The following is a 20565-nucleotide window of genomic DNA, read 5'->3' as shown; positions in this document are numbered from 1 at the left end:
AGTGCCTCCGTCCACGGGGCACCAGGGGTCACTGATTGGTTTGATGAGTAGAAAAATGATGTGACTCATATATAATATGAACACCTAAGGGGGATTTTGGAGCGACGTGTTAGACAGCGCTCTCCACCGACCAATCATCAGAACACCAAATGAGGGATTATCCTTTCGAAGAACGTTGAACATCCCTTCAGCAGAGGTCAGAGGCTTAAAGAATCAATGCCAAAGTGCTGTGAAGCTGTTCTGCTGGCATGTGGTGGGCCAACACCTTAACAGAACACTTTAAGGTGATTTTGTTAAACTTTAGTTTGTTGCCATTCTTTATACATGGTAGCTGTAGTCAGATAGTTCAGATTCACATTTTATATACAAAACATGAAGTCATTATTTAAATTATGATAATTTAGCTTTATTTTACAGTCATATAACTTAAATATAAACAAGTTTCTCAAGGTGTTCTGTGTTATTTTGGTGGAGTTGGTTGTGCCAGTTTGTTATTTATTTCCAGGAGAGTTGTCCAGAAAAAGAAGAAGAAGGAAAAAAAGCTTTATTTAAACTTAAGTAAATATTTATTCATTGTTGATTTATTGTTGGGAGTTAGTATTCACTTATATTAGGAATGGGGTTTTGGTTTGAGCATTTCTTAAAACATTTTTTTGTGCACTGATCAACAGAATTAATTGGAAGTGTACCCAATTATTATTCTCTATTTTCTATCCAACTGCTCTGTCCCTAAAGCTTTGTGGGAAATTATTTTTTCCCAATTATTTTAAATGCCCATGAATAAATGTCTCAGCATAATTTGCTGTAGATTGATAACCTCAGTCTATAACATCCATAATATTACCTGCACAGCCTAACGAATTACTACATTTGAATGTTATAGGAATATTAAGTTATCAGCTTCTCTGTCCAGGGGGAAAATGGCTGGCTTAGAATATAGTTACTGATTACATCTACAGTTGTAGAACAGCCAATAGGAATGACACCCTCTCTCTAAGAAGACCTGTGATTGGCTAAAATCTCCCATCACAGGCTGCACTTTCTAAAGCCTGAAAATTGAGCAGTAGTGTAGTTTCCTCTTAGACCAGTTGAATTACAGTATGATGAAAGGCTATTACAGAATATTTGCTCAATGAAAAACAACAACAACAAAAAAAACACTGCCCACTCTAGCTTTGGGATTCGTGCCACTGTTGATCCTATCATGTATTTAAAGACGAGCACGAGAGCAAATTGATCGCATCTGTTAAGTTGCAGGCTTCTGGTTAACTGCATCAGCTCTGTTTCTTGCAGGTGCACAGAGACACAAATTCAGGCTCAATGGTTTTCAATATCTGTATGCATCTCAGTGCGCACTTCAAGCAGCATAGTCCTTCAAATGCATTCTTACAAGTACAAAAAGGCAAAGGCAGTGCATGTAAAAAAAGGGAGTGGGAGTACAAAGAAGTACAACACAGACAGAGTTAAGAGAGAGGAAAAGCCTTAAGACACTCTGGAGCGTCATTTGAAAGAATTTAGTGCCGTATAAAAAGGAAAGGTATGACGAAGAGACGGAGAGACGAGTGGGAGGTGGTGCACAATTACTGGTTACTATAATGTGATAATTAGCCCTCCGGTCATTGATTTAACCCCATAAAACTCATCTCTATGTTTTTTTCCTGCATTAAAATGACTTTAAAGGAACTCTAAACTGTTGCTTAGTTTACAATGTGCAGATCTATGAAATCTAAACCTGCATCTTCATACAACCTTCCAAAATTGTTGCAGCTGGAGTCTCACTCTGCTAGTTGACAAGTTTCGCTTCTTCATTTTGTTACATAAGAAAATCTGGAAGTCTGAATCCATGAAATCCATGGAAATACAAAGCAGTAGTGATGGCTGCTTATTTCACTCATGACGAATCTTCTAGCATGTAAAAAGAAACACACACCATAAAACACCTGCTCGCTCAGGCCAAAGAGCAAGAGGTGAATGGGAGAAAGACCTGAAAATCGAGTGACGAGAAAGGAGAGTGGGGCAGGGGAGGAGGAGGAGGAAGAGGAGGAGGAGGAGGAGGTGCATTTTGCAGGATGGGGGAAAAAAAATTGAATTCTTACCTCTGTGGACCAATATCACGGTTTCATTTCCTCTGAAAATAAAATCTGTAGAATCTTTCTGTGTAGTCTGTAGAAGTGTAAGTATGAATCCCTCCCAGTCTCTGCAGACGCTGCAACTACTGAACTTGCTCACCTCTAGAGTATTGCTCCAGTGTTGCTAAAAACAATACAAAAGACGGGATGTTGCATATGATATCCTTGAGAGTTACATTATGCATCTTTGATTGTAATTTGAGACTTTCCTCCATCTCTGTCAGTGTGTTTTCTGCAGTTCCTCTGTGTACAGTGCAATTCCCTGTCTTTTTAGCTGCCTATCAAAGCACAAATCCAGTAACCTGATGATTTTGCAAAACAGCTGTTGGGCAAAATTGCCTTTTTTGAATAATTTTGCAGCGGGATGCCATTCGGGGGCTGCTGGCTGAGTGCCACTGCATTCATAACTACGTGGAATGACAGTGAAGTCTGAAACATGATGGAAATGAGCAATTATTTGGACTGAATGATAATAAGTCTTTCCTGTAAAACAGCCCAAAGATGATTCAGAAGCCAACGGATCAGAACCGTCAACTCTGTCTTCTCCTGTGTCTGGAGTCGGTCACCACGGGGAACCGGCCAGCAGAGAGACTACTGACACCGAAGCAGCAGGTCAGCGACGTGCAGTCGGACTCAGACGTGTGCTTGACACATGCACGCATGTTGAATGTGAATCCATGTATCCTCCCCTCACATCCTCCCCTTATCCGCTCACTGAGGGGTAACACTTTCTGTGCGTGTGTGTGTGTGTGTGTGTGTGTGTGTGTGTGTCAGGAGATGATGTGGAGCATGAGCAGGACACGGTGCTGCAGCTCCAGGAGGTTATCGAGCAGCTGAGAAACGTCTTCCCTTCAGAACCTGGTGAGTTTGCCTCGGCTGCACGGATCCTCGCTGGTGTAGCGCTCCACACTTCAGAGGCAGACTCTTTGCTCCTCTCACGGCCCTTGGGGAGTGTGAGAGATGGAGAGGAGAGCAAATATGTACTGCTGCGGGTCGATAGTCGGGGGGAGGGACGGAGAGATTAAATGGCAGAGAGGAGGAGTGTAAGATAAGACGGAAACAGAGACCGTAGCAGAAAGAGACAGGGAACGTCACTGTCACACGCTTTACAAACTGTCCCACTGCTTTTAAAATGCAATTTGCTGGGCAATCCAAAGCCTGTAACTTGAACAAAGGAAGGGATTATCATAATTATAGCCTTCTAAGTTATAGCCAAGAACATTTGCTTGGTCTTTTGCGTGTGTGTCTAAAACTTGTAAAAGCTTTTCCCTCCTTTTTTTCTTTTTTTTGCTTTTCTTCTGTTTCCTAATTTCAGGCACCACCTCACACATCTAACCCTGCGTGGGCCTGGAGGAGCAGACTGCAAGCCTGAAAGGATGCCTGATGGCAGAGGGAGGAGCTCCATACGGCTGAGGTCAGGCCACAATACACCCGGCCCTGCGACCACCGCAGCATCTATGACACTCAGAGCTAACCCTCTACTGGAACTCTGTGCACTAAAAGCCTTTTTCACGCAAACTGCTAAAAGGCTCACGCTGATGTCCTTTTGGCCAGGCTGTGCTTCATAACTTCAGTAGCGCAGCCTGACACCATGTTAACGAGCCAAAGGAAACTAATGTTAGCAGCAGGTCAGGGAGAGACTAAAGCAAAGGAAAATGCCCAGCCAACACACTGTGCTTACCAGTATCTGTGTAGTCATTCGGAGGTGTGAAGCTTTATATCAGTCAACAGCACAAATTGGACCTTCCATGAAAGGAACTTTAAAAAAAACAAAAGAAAAATGCAAAAGGAAATAGGAAGGATATCCCCCTTGTTTTGTCAAAATGCCTGTGTCTTCAGTATTTGTGTTTTGTTTTTGTTTTTTTCTCCTTGAATGTGTTATCATGGTTGTTATTTTTGAATTGTGAAGGGAGATGGTGAGTTGCAGCTCGCTGGTGTAAACTAGATCGGGGCTGGGCTGACTGCATTTCATGTGGCTGCGTGGTGCAGATTGTCAAGGAGTTGACAGCACCCACAACAAGCTTATTTACTTTGTGAGAATGACACATCATCAGTTAAATCCATGATTTATTTAAGACAGCCAAAGTGCCCGCTAGCACAGCGCCTCTGTATGCACACACTGTGTTCCTCTAATCCTCTCAAGCTGCTTGTCGCTCTCATTGCTCGCCTCTCCTAAGTGAGCCCTTTACGCTCATACAGACCTAACTGCACTCATTATACGTGCACACACACGTATGCTGCTACATACATACTCCCTATTCACTCCCTTCCTGCATTATCCACAAACAACAAACGTCTCCCTGCGTGATCAACAACATCACTAAAAATACACGCTACACACACTGATAAAAAATGGAGAAGGATTTCGTCTCTCCCATTCGCTGGATCCCGAAGAGTTTCTCAGTTTTGAGCCAATTTGTGTTGTGAGTGGAACTGAGGTTTGTTGAGGAACTGTCTGCTGATAAATATGAGCAAACAGGCCTCCTCTCTGGGATCTCAGCGTTCTCCTGCTGTGTGCCGTGAAAGAGAAAGACGGAGCTCCAGGCTGAAGCTCCCTTTCTCTCTGCTAGTCCAATTCCCGATGCTACAGGGAGGGTACGAGGCACATCAACATGACGCAGTCCTGCACCGACTTCATCCTCAATAATCCCTTCATTCCATGTAGGTTTGAAAAGAACAGTAGCTATTGACTCTACATGTGTCATTTTCCCCTCGCTAATGCATACTTAATTGCTTTGAGATTTACATAAGGAGGCGTCGTTGAAATGGCTTTGCCCTCATCATTTCAGGGTCATGGGGTGCATTCTGTTCTCATCATAGCACAGTCAATTAATGCCTTAAAACCAGACGGAATCCATATAAGACAAGAGTATGTCTGACTGGATTATTGTTTTTTTTTTTGTTTTTCATGACATTTTACATTCAGGTAAGGAGGTTGCGTCTGTTGTTTGTGTATCAGTATGTCAGTCTGTGGATGGGCCTGTGGTCAATTGGAAGTGACAGAAAGAATGGAAAAGTGTGGATCACAACATGTGAACATCCTGAGGTTGAAACCCGTTAAGTAAGGCTTTTATGAGTGAACCCATGATGCAGGGGATGCTTGGAGGGACTAAAGATCTGAGAAACAAGAGAGGCAAGGTAGAAAAAAAAAAGCCCAATCCATTCATTGCTTGAGGGCTCGTGGGAGAGATCCACTTTGATGTGCCTGCCACAGCAAAATCTCCAGAAGCAGGACGAGAGTTTGCCTGAAACAATGAAGCTCTGGCTCTGTGTGTTTCTCTGCAATCTTACCACCTAATTCTGACTGAAAGAAAGAGATATACACACAACCCTTAAAAAGGCACCCTGACCTCTCATACACGAGACTGAAACCCATGCGCTGCATTCATTATGGGCTCCCCCTCCAGGCACATCGCACTCACATTTGACACCGTTCTCCTCAGCACTCGCTGCCTGTTAGTTTTGATACTGTTGCTAGGGAACTGTCCCCAAGGACGCAGCTCCGCAGGTTTGTGAGTTGTAAAGGTGATGTGCCGTTCATAATACAAATGCTAATAGCCTTAAGGGAAGCAAGAGAGAGCGCCTTGTTTTCCCAAACACAGCTCTGCTTTTCTTCACTTCCACCTCCACTGAAGCCTGCCACTGCTGAGCTGCTGAAGATAGTCATTATTATTATTATGATGATTTGTTGAATCCATCTCCGCATCAGCACCGCTTAAAGATTTGTTTTGTTAAAACTCTCACAAGTCAGAACAAAGAGCAGCTGCTCAGCTCATGGGAGGCAGAAGAAGAAAAAAAAGCACTGACAAGTGATGTTTATTCATAGACATTTATCTATTGGTATTTACACATCTCATTACACATTGATGATTACCCATCACCCTCAGTATCTCTGTACTTGTTGTATGTGGGTACGCAAAATGATGTAATTTCACAAGTTGTGGAAAAGAAGGAGGAGGAGGCTTTCCCCACAGGGCTGCATGTCAACATTTGTCATGTTTATTTGAAGAGCATATAGAGGTGGCAGAATGACATGAATACACAAGGTGGTTGTGTGACAGACTTGCATTGCTATTCACAGTTTGTCCTCTCTGCCGCTGTTTGACACCGCCACCTAAATGGATGGTGGTCCCGCTGCAGGGGAGTCACGCAGCGAGTCTCATCTCTGTGCGATCATCTGAGGTCTGATCCGTGTACATCTTTCTATGCTGCTGGTGGCTCCATATATTACCCTCTACACACTCTAACACACACTCTGCTCCCCGTGGCATGACTGAAGCTGTGTGATTTGAAGAAAAAGGTTTTGTCCACGGAGGCAAGGGTCACCCCAGAGAACACTGCTATCACCGCCCAGACCTTGGCCGACACACTAACGACCCCGATCATTTCTCCCCCGCCCCTTCATCTGACCCTCCTCTCAGCCATCTACATGTAACAAAGACACACGTATGTCACACGACACATAACAGAACAATGAACCACCTCACCTCAAGCAAGGTGTTGATAGCACTAACACACATATATAAATATATATATAAACACTCATACCTTACTGGTCAACTAAGGTTTCTCTTTTATTGTTTTTTGTTTGTTTGTTTTAAATCACCATTAATACCTCATTAATCATTCAAATTTTTTTTATGGTTTAACGGTTTTGATTTTCTGTTATCTTGTCCAGAACTCAAACACTTCTTTCTGTCTTTTCTCTGGAGTTTTTAATCTGTATAAAAAGTTTTCTGAAGAAAGGCTTTTTACTGTAATAACAAGTGGGTTACTGGCTGCTTTCTACTGTTTATGTACAGAAATAAAAACTTTGTATTTGGCAAACTCCTCGTCTGCCTGTGCTTTTCATGTGACTGCAGTTATCCCTTTGAGAATTGAACAATGAAACTTAACTCAGAATGGTGCCAGATACAGGCTGTTTATATTAATTTTTCCTTTTTGTGTTTATATTTGGATTTGTATGCTGGCAGAATCAATATTTCCTGTTTTTAAGCTGGACTGGTTATCTTTTTTCCCCCCTCTGTTTATATTCTTTTCTTTCTCCATCACTGCTACACAAGATCATTTCAAGTTGGTGGTCTACTCTGATGGACCATTTCCTGTCTTACTGCTGGTGTCTTTGTTCCCTGAGCTTGTTCTGTTTGGATTCGGTGCAGTACCTGATTGGCATTTGACCTTCTTTTTGCCCTTATCACGCGCTGATCTCTTGCTCGCTACATTATCTTTGCCTGAGCTGACGGGCACAGGATCGCTATCTTTATCCGCTGCTCGATTATCCGGTGCACCCACACCGGCTCCATGAACCTCGACCCTCTCTATATTTTTGCTGTCAAAACCCTCTTCAATCCCGCTCCCACACTCTGCCTCTGTATAACTCGGCTCTGCTTTCACATCTGGATTTTTCTCTGCTTCATCCACTCCCTCCGTCTCTGCAGAGGGGCGTTTCTCCGAGCTTTCCTTCTCCTGAATCGTCGTCTTATTTGCTTCTGCTGTTGTTTTCTGTGCAGATTTCTTCTTTCTTGCTGCACCCTTGGCCTTGCTTCCACCGGGCCCCCACTTCTCCTGCGTTGCATCTCTGTAAGTCTTGTTCTGGCGGGTGTGCAAAGTGCGGATCCTCTCCCCCAGCATTTTCAGTTCCTGCCGAACAAAGGGTTTGAACTTTGGGTCCAGCTTCTCCACCATATCAAAGTCCCTCCGAGCTTCATCCTCGTTGCATAATGCAGCGTGTGCTCGTGCCCTCTGGTACACTGCCTTGAAGTTACCTATGGAGTATAAGAAGGAGAGTGAATAAGTATAAATGACATAATTATTGGCATGTAAAGACCACGGGAGGCACCGAGGGGTCAGGGAGATTGGGAAACTTGAAAGTGTTAAAACAAGACGTTAAAGGTAAAATGAAGTACTACAGGGAGGATGCACGAACTACAGTGAACGCCAGTGGTGAGACAGGAGACAGGCAAAGTAGAAGGCGAAAGCCGGAGAGGAGCAAATGAAGGGAGAAGGAAAGCATAAGAGCAACAATTTCACATCAGCCTCAACTATAAATAATTCATCATAGCAGAAACAAAAAGAAAACAATGAATTCATTTTTGACTGTGATGTCTATGGGTGGGTGCCGGGGGAACAAAAGAAAGACACAGCATTGCGGTTGTGAATGTTTGGGTTTTTTTTTTTTCTTTCCTTGGTAAACTGAAAGATCAAGGAGTGCTGCAGCGTGAAGGCAGGCATTTGCCGACGGCCAGGCATTTGTACTGGCATCAGATCTTGATATTTTTAAGCTTAAAAATATTGGTGTGTAGAGAAAAAAGCTAAACCTGAGTGTATTTATATGCTCATGTACCTGTCTCTATAAGACTTTTGTTTCCCCCCCTGCTGCAAACTCCATCTTCACTTTACCTTTGTGCTTCTTCAGCAGCTCATTGTTGAGCTTCACCACTTCCTGGTACTGCTTCAGCTCCAGCAGGCAGTGGCTAAGGTTGAGAACCAACGGACGACGCACTTTCTCCAGCGACTCCCAGTCGTCGCCGCATTTATCCACCTGCTGAGAGAACAGAGTGGATGAGATGAGTGGGAGGACGAGTGTTGGAGGAGACGGTGGTGATAGATGGAGGAGGAAATTATGAAAAGATGAAACAAAAATGAAAGAACAAAAATAGAGGCCGAGATATAAAGCGTTGGGAGGGGAGGATGAAGAGTGGATGTTGGAGATGATCGAGAGAGGAGGCAGAGGAATGTAAGAGGCAGAGGGGAGGAATATGGAAGGAGACGGGTTGACGAGAAGAGGGAGTTTGTTGCACGTGAAAGGCGTGAGGGAGTTCGACAGTGAGGTGTGGCAGAACAGAGAGAGCTTAAGAAAGAGAAAAGAAGCCTGGCGAGCGTGGTGACAGTGATATCTCTGTGGATAGCTGTTATTTTTAGCCCTCTTTCTCTGCTCTTCACTTTGCCAGCATACCTACAATGCCACAGCTGCTCTTCAGCAAAAAAAAAAAAAAAAGCAACAATGACAGATGATTACAGTTTACGATCCACAGGGAGGCACAATCCTTTTGTAAGACTACTTTCTGGCATGTTCGACTATTCATCACAGTAAATGGATTGAACTGGTGTTTGTTAATATGAGGAGAATCAATCCTGATCTCCATCTGGACGTCATCATCACAACAATAAGCTGTAATTTACATTTCATTTCCCTGAAACGACTGCATAATTACTCACTTCCTTTCACTGATCTTCCCTTTATCACCCATTACCTTATTCTGAAGTAGGTCCACATATTCTATAGCCTCCTTGAACTTTTCAGAGGCTTCTTCGAAGCTTTTTTCTTTAATGAGGAAGTTTCCTTCATCCTGCAGCAGCATGACCAGTCGTAACATCTGCTGCCAGTCCTTTCCCTCTGTTTTGTCATTACAGGTGCTCAGATTGACTGAAGTGTCTGCTTCTTCTATGACACATGTCCCCTCAGTTGGTGTGACATTGTTTTCGCCAAGTTCCTCTTTCTGAACTTCAGCACATTTGATTGGAGATTCTTTTGAACCATTTTCCTCTCCCACTTTAACCTTACTCTCGGTGGTTTCAAGGTCTTCTTTCCCTTTTTCTGTTTCTTCCTTCTCTTCGTCATCATGTCCCTCCTCCTCCTTCTCCTCCTCCTCGTCACTTTTATTCTCCTTTTTCTCCAGCATGTTCCAGTATTTATCCTTCTCCTCCCAGTACTTCTCTCTCATGCGCTCCGACAGAGCCTTCAGCTCCCGACCGACGAGGGAGGCCAGGGTGACGTCCAGGTGGGCCACCATGTTGAAGTCTTTCCGGGCCTCCTTTTCGTTCCACACGGCAGCGTGGGCCTTCGCTCTCTTGTAGTAGCCCTTCACACAGTCTGAGAGGTAGGAAAAAAACAACACAATAAAAAGAAAAACAGGCAAAAACAGATTTATGAATGTCTAACTTGGATATTTAATAATACATCAGGTCTGTCTGCTGAAGCTGAGGTAGCAATTTGTCTGCATTTAGGACAGGGAGTAGGTGTGTAGTGTCATGTGTATTTCTTATTAGCACTGAGTTTGCAGAACAAACAGTGCATACATACTGCATCTTTATTCCACTCTAAAGCCTTATGTCTTATTTTGAGATGGATTCGCTTTCTAGCAGAGAGTTCAAATAAAACTCACTTGTGTCTGTTTTTCAAGGCCCTCTCTGGTTGTTGATTAAACCCTTAAAAACTCATCTCTGTGTATCAAAGTTAAATGTTTAGACATTTTCCGCATGAAAATATTCCCTTCATGCCTTCAAAAAACTTAGATGTAACACTGCAAAACCATTTGAATGTGTTCAAGCACATCGGCTCGCTTCTGCCTCTAACGCTGCATTCTGCCCATCACAATGAACACTGAAATCATGAATCCACATACGTTTGAACCGGAAACTGATTGTGGAGAAGAAGAAGAAGAAGAATACAGAAAGTCCCAACCTGCAAGCTAACAGGATTGGTTCCTGAGGTTTGTTAAAACCCTGGAAGTCTGAATCTGTGTTTCTGAGACTGTCATCGGTATGTAAATGGCATTGACTGCTTATTTTGCAAATGATGTGTCTTCTTATATATTTTTTAAAAACAAAAACATCGTAAGGAAATATTAACAAGGTAAAAAAGAAAAAGAAAAAAAACAGAAAAAAAACTTGATTGATTGACAGGAAACAACCAGCCTATCTCTGTCTAACATTAGCAAAATTAAATTCCACGGCTCCCTAATTAGCACATTGTTTTGCATTGTTTCAACAAATGAAATAAAACATGTCAGTTAGTGAGCTTTAGACATGTCAGTGTAAGTTGTTGCCTTTGGACCAATCTTTGTTTCCCATCTTGTGCTAAATGTGCTGCGAGCTGCAGTCTTATATTTACTACAGACATGAAAGTAGCACCAATGTCTCATCTATCGTCTCATTTTGCATGTGTTCGGTTTAGATACCCACCGATGGTTCCATTTTTCTGCTTCTCTGCGTTTAATTCTCTTCCATGCTAAATCTTCATCCAGCCCAACAGTTAAACAGATTTTACTGTCGCCTCTGGCAAAAGCAGCGTCGCTGCACTGAGCCTTTTCAAAAGATCAATTGGGCTGAAGGGATGAAACAGCGTCAGAGTGGCTGACTTGAACTGATAGAGACAACATGATATTGGTGACAACAACAGGGAGAAGAATGTAAAGTGGAGAAGAAAAAGAGATGTTGTTGTGGAAAGATATGAAAATAAAACTAAAGATAAAGCGATGAAGGGATTAGAAAAGAGACACTAAGGAAACTGGGAAAGGAGAAGAGGGTTTGGTGATGCTAGTTTATCATTGGATTTTTCTTTGAAGCGCTATAAAGAGGGCTGCAGCTCTGTGACAACTGTTCGAACAGGGCCAGTGGAGCTCAGAAACTCCTGCCCACCATTTCCACATTTCACTTTCGTGCACGCCCTTCTTCCTCCTGTCACGGACATAGACATGCTTCCAGCATTTCAGAATGCATTACATCAGCGTACGCTCATTTCCTAGAGACGTGCCCGACCCTAAACTTAATTTGAAGCAGATCTTCTAACCTTACTCTAACCTTAAAACAAATCATCATCTTATAATGCAATAATTTATGTTATGGAGACTTACCTTTTTTCCCCAAAAGGGATTTGAATCCTATAATGTGGCTGCATGTAACAGATTTATAACCTCACAACCTGAGTAACACAAGTACACACAAACACACTTTAAGGCAAGTATAGGGTAAAACTGAAATTCCAGGCTGAGGAATAGAGTGTAAAATAAAGGCCGCCTCAATGGATGCTGTCCCTGGGTGAGAGGCATAATTCATGAGGCTCTGAAGTGGAGACTGTGCCAGCATGTGAGGCTCCACTAAGATTATATGAGTAGCCATGGGTATGACAGTACAATTCCCAGGGCTGCCTGCCAACCTCAGCCCTCCTACACTCTCTCTGAAGACACAGCTGCCACATGCAACAGCCACTGCAGTAAACCCAGAGCAGGCAGCAGACCCTGACCTGTCAGCTTCTTACAACGCTTTCAAATTACTGCTATAGTGTTCATATCCAGAAGTGGAAAGTAATGCATGCAGGCCTTCATTTTATACTCACCAGTCTGGAGCATTTCATGGACTTGATTGCCAAAGAATACATTTTAGGAAATACTTCCTATCTGCTTCTTGGTAAGTGTTAAATGAGAAAATTGTGACCAATTTCACATCCCCTGTGACAATCAACAACCAGGAGACACCATCTGTTGAAAATCAAGTTGTTGTTTTCTTTACCTTGCTAACATGTCCATAGGGTGTTCTTTATTTCCTAGAAGACACATTATCAGCAATATAAGCTGTCAAAGACCAGTAACTTCTCTGTAATAACAGCAAAAGACAGCAGGCTAACATGAACATGTGTTAACCCCTGATGTTAATGGTACTTTAAATATATCAATTCTGAAGCTATTTATAATTTTAAATACTGTTTTCATGACATGAGGTAGGCTACACTGTGAAAGACCCCACCTAGTCTAAATCAATTTTTTTAACCTTGTTAACATGTCAATATGGTGTTTTGTTTACAATGTTTAGAAATATGTGAAATAAGCAGTCAAAAATCATGACTGAGTATTTAAATTTTGAAACTAGAGTGAACCAATGACAGTCCCAAAAATATGGATTCAGACTTTTGGGATTTAATACGTAACACACCGAACAAACAATCTTGCCAACTTGCAGGATGAGACTTTCCATACCAATATTCTTCTTCACAGTTGTTGGCATGTTTGGCTGAATTACATTAATTTTACAGCTTGATATTGTGTAGTGGTTTTATAGTAACTGAGCAGAGTTGCAGGTGAGCTGGTGTGCTCAAGCTGCAGCAAGCGGAGAGACGTGGGTGTAGATAGAGATCAGACATCTGCACATTGTAGAAGAAGCAACAGTGTAGAGTTACATCAAGGTCATTTTAAGGCATGGAGGGATTATTTTTATAGGCAAATCTCTAAATATGTAACTTTGATACATAAAAACTGTGTTTGGGCTGTTTAATCAGTGACCAGAGAGGTACTTGATGAATGTCTTTATGCTAAGCAAAGCTAAGCTGAGCTAACCACCCCTGCCCCTGGCTTTCCTTTCTAATTAATGAATAGACATGAATGGTATCAGTCTTCTCATCTATCGCTTGTCAAGAAAATAAGTAAGCAAAAGTCAAAATTCTAAGCAGTTAAAGGTAAAATTTGTTTTCAGCTAAGAAAATCAATGATTCCTGCGGTTATGTCGATATAATGGCACATTCTGGAGGTTATTCCACTGAAGATTCTCTGACTCTCTATTCACTAGTAAGGATCAGACTTTCAGGTTTCGTCTTTATAAAGAAAACACGACCTTGTGCTCAGGTATGTATGGGCACAAAAGCAATCCTAAAGGCGACAGAATAAGAAAATATTTCTCACAAAGATGAGATTTCTAAAACTTTTACAGCTCTATAAAAAACTAAGTAAAATATCTGGAATCAAAGGATCTACATACATTTTAAAAAGTAATGGCTGTGATACATAAATTACACTTGAATGCCTAACAAATGTGGATAGCAAAAATGCATGCTTTCAGAGTTTTGGCACAGCAGCAGCCTTGAGGTTAGAGAACTGTGAACATATGGGATGTTTGCTGGTTCACATCTCTGGGGGAGGAGGGGGGGAGTGAGTGAATAACAACCTTGCACTGTTGAACTACCTCTGTGCACAGGATTAACCCTGTTAGCTCCAATAAAGCACTCACAGGTTTGACAAGAGTGATGCAACCGTGTGAATGTGAGGCAGGGAGAAAAACAAAGTGTGCTCGGGCAATTCTCCCAGGAAAATTAAAGACGTGTCTCATGGCCAAAAATAATGAGAATAATCAGAACAGACCCCAACGGTTCTTTCTGTTCACGCATTTGCCGTTACCTTTGTGTTTGTCCAGCAGCTCCGTGGTTTTCTCTATCACTTCATAGTACTCCTCTAGCTCCAGCATACACTGGCAGTAGTTCAGCTCCAGGGGGACGATCATTCGACCCAAGTTAATGTAGTCTACATCACCCGGCATCTCCTACACACACAGAGACATGCAGCGATGGAAGAACAAAGGCATGTTCATAGTGCTGCTATGTTGCTTGGCAGCTCCAACACATATATTAATAATTTAGGCGAATTCAGTAGGTTTTAATATTTTCACACGGATTCAAACGTGGGACACTAAAAAATACCAAACGCTTTACTAACTGTGTGCACAAAGGCCAACTATCTGTAAGCCTTTCGACATCAAACTTCTGAATGTATCTACAGCTGCCAAAAATCAATCTCATGCACAAAGAATCCTGTGTGCTCTCTTATTAAAATATCTCACACACATCTTCCTCCATCCTTACACTCCCCTCCCCCCCCTTCTCCTCCTAGACAGGCCTCCACAGCTCCCCCTCCTCTTTCCTCTGCCAGCCCTCCCACCCAACTGCCTGTAATCAGGGACACAGTGAAGCAGAGCAAAACAGGAAAACAGGAATCTCCCACTGGAAAAGAACAAGTTGCATGTCCCAAAAACCTAAAATCCTGAGAAAACCTCAGGTTTCATAAGCCGGCACAGCAATCATTTCGCTCCCTCATCCTTCACTCACTCTGGATTGGACCGTTTTCAGCAGCAGGACGGCTTCCTTGTACTTGCTGGCGGCCTCTCTGAATTGTCTCTGCTTGACCAGTGCGTTGCCCTGCATGTGGAGGCTGGGCACTGTCTGCAGCTTCTCGTCCTTTTCCATCATCCACGATTCTCTGTGGTAGGACAACGGGTCTCCTACCTGGACGCAGCAGGGACAGAATGCAAACATAGAAAAAAAAAACTGACGATGGAAATGAACACAAAAGAGGTCCATACATTTACTACATACATTACTAAGTATTTAAATGCAACTTTAATTACATTTATTCCCGTGGACACAGATTTTTAGTTCATTTTTAAAAATGATTAGAGCTATGATCAAGGTTAATGCAGAATTAGATTAGATTAGATTAGATTAGATTGCACTTTATTTTTCACCACCAATGGGGAAACTCACTTGTTGCAGCAGTATAGATACAAGAAAGAGCACCAAAAAGTGACAGGAATAAAAGAAAATAAACTATAAATAGGAAGAGCTGAGAAATGCAATACAATATTATAAAAGCTCTGCATTGTTGTTTTAAGGTATAACGTTGACACCTGCTCAAGGTCACCAGCAACAGTAACACAATTTTAATTTCTCCTAAAATAAAACTGAACATTCTTTTTAATCTCAATCATTTGTGTGCACAAAATACAATCTTGTGCATGTATGGTTTAAAATAAATGTATAATTAAGGGCCTACATATTTCAACACCCTAAAAGAAGCTACTATGCAGACTGTGTTTACTTTGGAGGCCTAAATACATTATTCTGGCAAACCTCTTATTGTAGAAGGAGACATTTTTAAAGCCTGGATTTTACTTATGCACTTGTAGAATTGTGGCATCACTATTTTAACTCATGTAAAGAATTTAAATTCCTCCACCACTGCAGAGTTGTCAACTGGTGTACAAAAAAAAAAAAGTGAAGCTATCAACTATTCAACTTACTGCCACCAACTCCTGGTGAGTCTCAGGCTTGTTCTGGATATTATATTATTTCGAAGCTGAATCTTTTAGGCAGAGAGGGACTTGAGTTTTGTCAGTGCTGTCAGTGGATTTGTGAAAATAGTGTCTCAGTTTTAGAAAAGAAATGACTTAATAGATAAATGTGGGTTTTACTGTCAGCCTTTGTTTACAGATACTAAAATGTGAGAGAAGCTGCTTATTGAATAGAATTCAAGGACAGCTGATTGTTCGACTCCATCCTCTTTGGCTGTTCACTGTGACATGCAGCATTTAACCATTGGTGCTTACCTGCAGCAGCTCCATGACAAATATGAGCGGCTGAGGAGTTCGCATGAGCTCATCCAGCTCTGGGAAACCAGTGGAGTGATAGTGGAACATGTTTCCCATGCCGCACATGTGTCTCTGACCCTCTAGGGGGTCTTTCCCTTGAGCAATCAGCCTCATTCCCTTGGACACAATGGGGTACAAGCCTGTGTGCTGCAAAATGAGAACATCAACACAAACATGAACATAGGCTCTAAAACAAGACATACAAGTACTTAATCATGCTAACCCCCTGGTGCTGCCAGCCCGTGCCAATCAGTTCTACAAGGCAAACACGAGAAGTAGCCTAATCTTACTTGCAAATTACATTTTTCTCCAGGAGGAAAAACACTAAAATTTGCACAAAAAGATTGCTCTGTTTGTGTGCAGAATACTGAACATGTAGCAGGCTACACAAGGTTGACTCATGTGCATCATAATGAGGACTAAAAGCTTCCCTTCCTCGCTCATGAACACTTATTAGGACCTCTCAGGGGTTTGATAACTCAGAAAGTGTGCGTGCAGTCTGTAATTCAACTCACAACGGCATCACACCAGAACTCAGCCACCTCTCCGATCCTCATTGACATCAGCAGGGTTTCCCAGACTTCCATCTTGAACATCTTCCCGACAAAGATCTCTGCTGGCCTGCCAGCCAGTCGGCTGTCGTCGATGACAGTCCGCTCAAAGTCGTCCAGCAGCGTCTGGAAATTGAAAACCAGCTTGGACAGGAAGAGAGAGTAGGGAACACGAAGAATCAAAGAGTAGAGATTAATGAGGGAAACTTCCCTCAGGGGCCACTTCATATGGTCTAATAAAGTGGCCACTGTGTGTTTTTCAACAAAATATGCAACAAATAAATGAGCAAAGACATACAGTAGAAAGGGCTGCTAATGCTTAACTGTTTTCCTCACATTACTTAAATCATTACTTTGTACTTCAAAACAGAATCACTTCTTGTAGTGAAGAATCCTCAATGGGATTATTTTCCGGATGTCTGTGAATGATCTCCACATCTGTTCAAAGCTCGTGGATTTTCTCTTCATTGTGAATGTTAATGTGCTCCATTGATGGCACACTTGAAAAATCTTTTAATCACTGGCTAAGCAACGATTTCAGTGGATTTCAAAAAGACAGCATTTGTATGTTTGGCATGCAGACAACATAAATACATCATGTTTTCCCTCACTTTTCTCACTTCTCCAGCTACATACAGCGGGGAATTGTTGTGAGTTTTTCCTCCCTCGCTTTTTTTCCCAACATGTTTTGTGTGTCAACAGCATACTGTCGATTAAAAAAAGGAACAAATAGAGTTTAACTTGGGCAATCTGTACTTGTTAAAAAATGTATGATTTGCAATTCCCCCCCCGGTGGCAAGAACCCAAACCTTAAGTTTTAATTTTTTACAATAAAGACTTTTTAACCGAAAGCTATCATGATATATTTCAGGCAATTTATATGTAACACACACATGTCAGTTTTCATTATATGTTCCATCTGTTTGTAAAAGCCTTACAAAGGTTTTATCGTCGCCCTGACTGTAAAATAATGTTGGATCCGCGTAACCTTCAATTTATAGCCTTACAGATTGTGTGTAATGGTCTGATAACTGTGTGAGCAACTGGGAATCACCTCACCGGGGGAGGAACACACACACACACACACACACACACACACACACACACACAACCACAGACACACTATGATACAGACACACAGGTAAATGGAAATTCATGCTGGCATTGTCATGGAAAATATTTGTCACAGTGTCCAGGCTCGCTGCCATATGGCTGGATGCGACTAGGATGGGAGGGGAAAAAAAAAAAGTCGGAGACCAGCAGATCAGTGGATCAACAGAAACAAAGACACAGTGCCAAAAAACATGTTGCAATTTGGTTGACCAAATGTTTGCTCTGTGTGTGTGAGCCAGATACAGAATAAATTTCCTCACTTCATGAATAATTCAACAGAATCTAATTGACGTGGGCAATGCAACAAACAGCTAGAAATAGACACTAAAAATAGAAATTTTCCGAGGAATATTCATCACAACACAATGGTAATTACACGAGGATTCACTCCCTCCAGAGCACTGACTATGAACCCAGTATCATTCAGGTCATCAGGTTAACTGTCATTTAGGATACCTTCGTCCCAGGTGGAAAGTGAGGCAGTGGTCCGGTGCCTCCAGCCAGAATTTTCTTCTTAACTCCTGGATGGTTGAGAAGGTACGTGTCCTCCATTGTCCCTCTGCCTTCAGAAATACCAGACAGAAAAGTGTGTGTTTCTGAGATTTCTTTTTTCACCCTCGAGGTGTGTGTTCTCCTGGCTTTCTAATTAGCCTAGTGGAGAGAGTCTTGGCTGGTTTGCTGCTCTCTGACAGATGGCAGGATTAGGTAGGGTTTGGAGATGGCCACTTTAATCTGAGGAGCTAATCCCTTGCCTACCCCTGCGATTGGTGGGGCAATCCCTGCAGGAAGGAGCAGGAGAGGAGGAGATGACCACTGGGCCCAGAGTTGTGTGCATGAGAAAGGCCCAGATCACTCTCGAACACGTAAAGATCTTTCTGGAAGGAAGGAGAATTCTCTGACGGCGTCACAACGGTTTAGTGAAGCAGCTGTCTGGCCATGACAAGCGTGTGCATCAGGTAACCCTTGAAATGTTCATGGAGCCAGTGATCAATCTGAAGGCCTCGACTAATCATTGATGACTATTTTCCTGATCATTATCCGATGTTTGGTTGATAAAATGTCAAAAAACAGTGTTTGTTTGGGCTATTTTGTTGAACCACTCTGTGCTGAAAAATGACTTAAAAACTGTATGTCAAGTTTTTTCACCGTGTTAATGTGTCAGTGAGGTATTTTTTATATACTGGAAGGCACAAGACAAGCAAAATCACCAGTAAATACCCTGGACTGACATTTTCACCTTATATGTACAGTGTTCTGATGACAGTCTCAAAAACACAGATTCAGATTTTTGTTGTTTCATACTTTTAAAAAATAAATAAAATAAATAATTTTAAAAAATAACAACAATAATAATACACTTTATTTGTATAGCACTTTTCAAGATACTCAGAGTCACTTTACAGGGCACAAGATATAGACAGAAACAAATAAGTTGAATAAAAAGCAGATTAAAAAAAATAAAGAATTAATAATTTTGATGGAGAAGGCATTCACACAGTTATGGTTGCCACCAACGTACGACTGGACTACAAATGTCAATGAAAAAAACCTGTCTAACAAAAAAGGACCTATATATATATTCTGTATTTTATACGGCAGGCATATTGTTTATTTCTAATCTTATTATTTTTGAATAATTTAAGAAATGAAAACAGCATTGACACATTCTCTAATATGTTGCAGCCACCTTTCACTGCATTTTTGCAACTGCTAATGAGCTCTCTACTTCTTAACTAACAGCTTGGTGCACTCCTCTTCAGCAGACCAGACTGTTCTCATGGTAGATAGGTGCCCTCTCCATGCTGAGAGTTTCAGCTCTTTGCATAGATTCCAGTTGGATTAAGATCAGGACTTACAGCAGGCCACTTCAGAATGGTCCAGTGTTTTCTCCTTATCCCTCCTTGGGAGCTCTTAGATGTATGTTTTGGCTCATTATTCCTTTGGAGGAGCCATGAAATGCCACTGAGACAGAGCTCTCTGACACTGAGCAGTATGTTTCACTCCAGAGTGCTTTGATAATCTTCTCATTTCATTGTGCCCTGTACAGATTCGAGGCAGTTTGTACGAGACACAGAAAATAACGCAGCTAAAGTCTCCTCCGTGTTTCACAGTGGGGATGGTGTCTTTTTCTGAGAGGCTCATATTTTTTTTTTTTTGCCTCTGTGAACCTAGAGCTGATGTGACTCACCAAAAAGCTCAACATTTTATTTTATCTGTCCAAAGAACATTCTCTGAGAAGGACTGTGACTTGTCAACACGCCAGATTTTCTTGTTTCTCTTTCAGAAGTGGGGTCATGGTCTGTGTTCTTTCACAGACCCACTTTCATTCAGAAAGCACCCAGACACTGCTGTACCTTGACACTGGAGGTCAGCTTGTATGCATTTTCGAGTTTTACTTGGTTCTTTTTCCACCTTTTGAACTATCCTTCTGTTCAACCTGGGGTCAGTTATTCTCTTGTGGTCACATCTAGGGAGGTTTTCTACAGACCTTAAACCTTCTAATAATATTAGAAGCTGTGGTCATGGAAAAACAAGAAACTGACTGGAGATTGTCTTTTAGCCTTTACCTTCCAACATTTTTTTTTTCGTCCGCTTGACCAGATCAGTATGGTGCACACAAAGATATCAAAAAGTACAACAAATACTTTCTCCATTTAAATAGACAGCAGGTCTGATCTGAAGACCGAAGACATTAACTGAAGTCACTAAAATACACTTAATTTTGTCAAGGCTATTTTGGGATGATCTTAGTTTAATAAGAGAGAATTTGTCTCTTTACTCAGCTTTATTTGTAATTTATTCTA

At 41.8% G+C, this 20565-nt stretch overlaps 2 protein-coding genes across 3 annotated transcripts in view; one reads left to right on the top strand and one right to left on the bottom strand.

The window, feature by feature from the left end:
* The window catches only part of drp2 (dystrophin related protein 2), a 94934-nt gene extending 87978 nt beyond the window's left edge, over nucleotides 1–6956 (top strand). For both annotated transcript variants that reach the window (XM_008275549.1, XM_008275542.1), the window contains exons 22-24: nucleotides 2624–2741; nucleotides 2904–2990; nucleotides 3445–6956. In XM_008275549.1, the coding sequence (XP_008273771.1) occupies nucleotides 2624–2741; nucleotides 2904–2990; nucleotides 3445–3464 (225 nt within the window). In that variant the 3' untranslated portion in view covers nucleotides 3465–6956. The remainder of the gene's footprint in view (nucleotides 1–2623; nucleotides 2742–2903; nucleotides 2991–3444) is intronic.
* Nucleotides 6957–7211: 255 nt separating this feature from the next.
* On the bottom strand, nucleotides 7212–18313 carry LOC103353306 (aryl-hydrocarbon-interacting protein-like 1). The gene is made up of 9 exons (XM_008276220.1): nucleotides 18218–18313; nucleotides 16613–16792; nucleotides 16056–16244; nucleotides 14779–14955; nucleotides 14075–14216; nucleotides 9787–10002; nucleotides 9383–9525; nucleotides 8529–8670; nucleotides 7212–7894 (listed from the first exon to the last, which is right to left on the bottom strand). The coding sequence occupies exons 1-9, from the start codon at nucleotides 18311–18313 to the stop codon at nucleotides 7212–7214; spliced, it is 1968 nt and encodes a 655-aa protein (XP_008274442.1).
* Between the last annotated feature and the right edge of the window lie 2252 nt (nucleotides 18314–20565).

Source organism: Stegastes partitus, unplaced genomic scaffold (assembly GCF_000690725.1).
Source record: "Stegastes partitus isolate 25-593 unplaced genomic scaffold, Stegastes_partitus-1.0.2 Scaffold2, whole genome shotgun sequence".
NCBI classification, from domain to species: Eukaryota; Metazoa; Chordata; class Actinopteri; family Pomacentridae; genus Stegastes; species Stegastes partitus.
The sequence above is the reverse complement of the archived record's forward strand: the minus strand, read 5'-3'. Positions and strand labels throughout refer to the sequence as shown.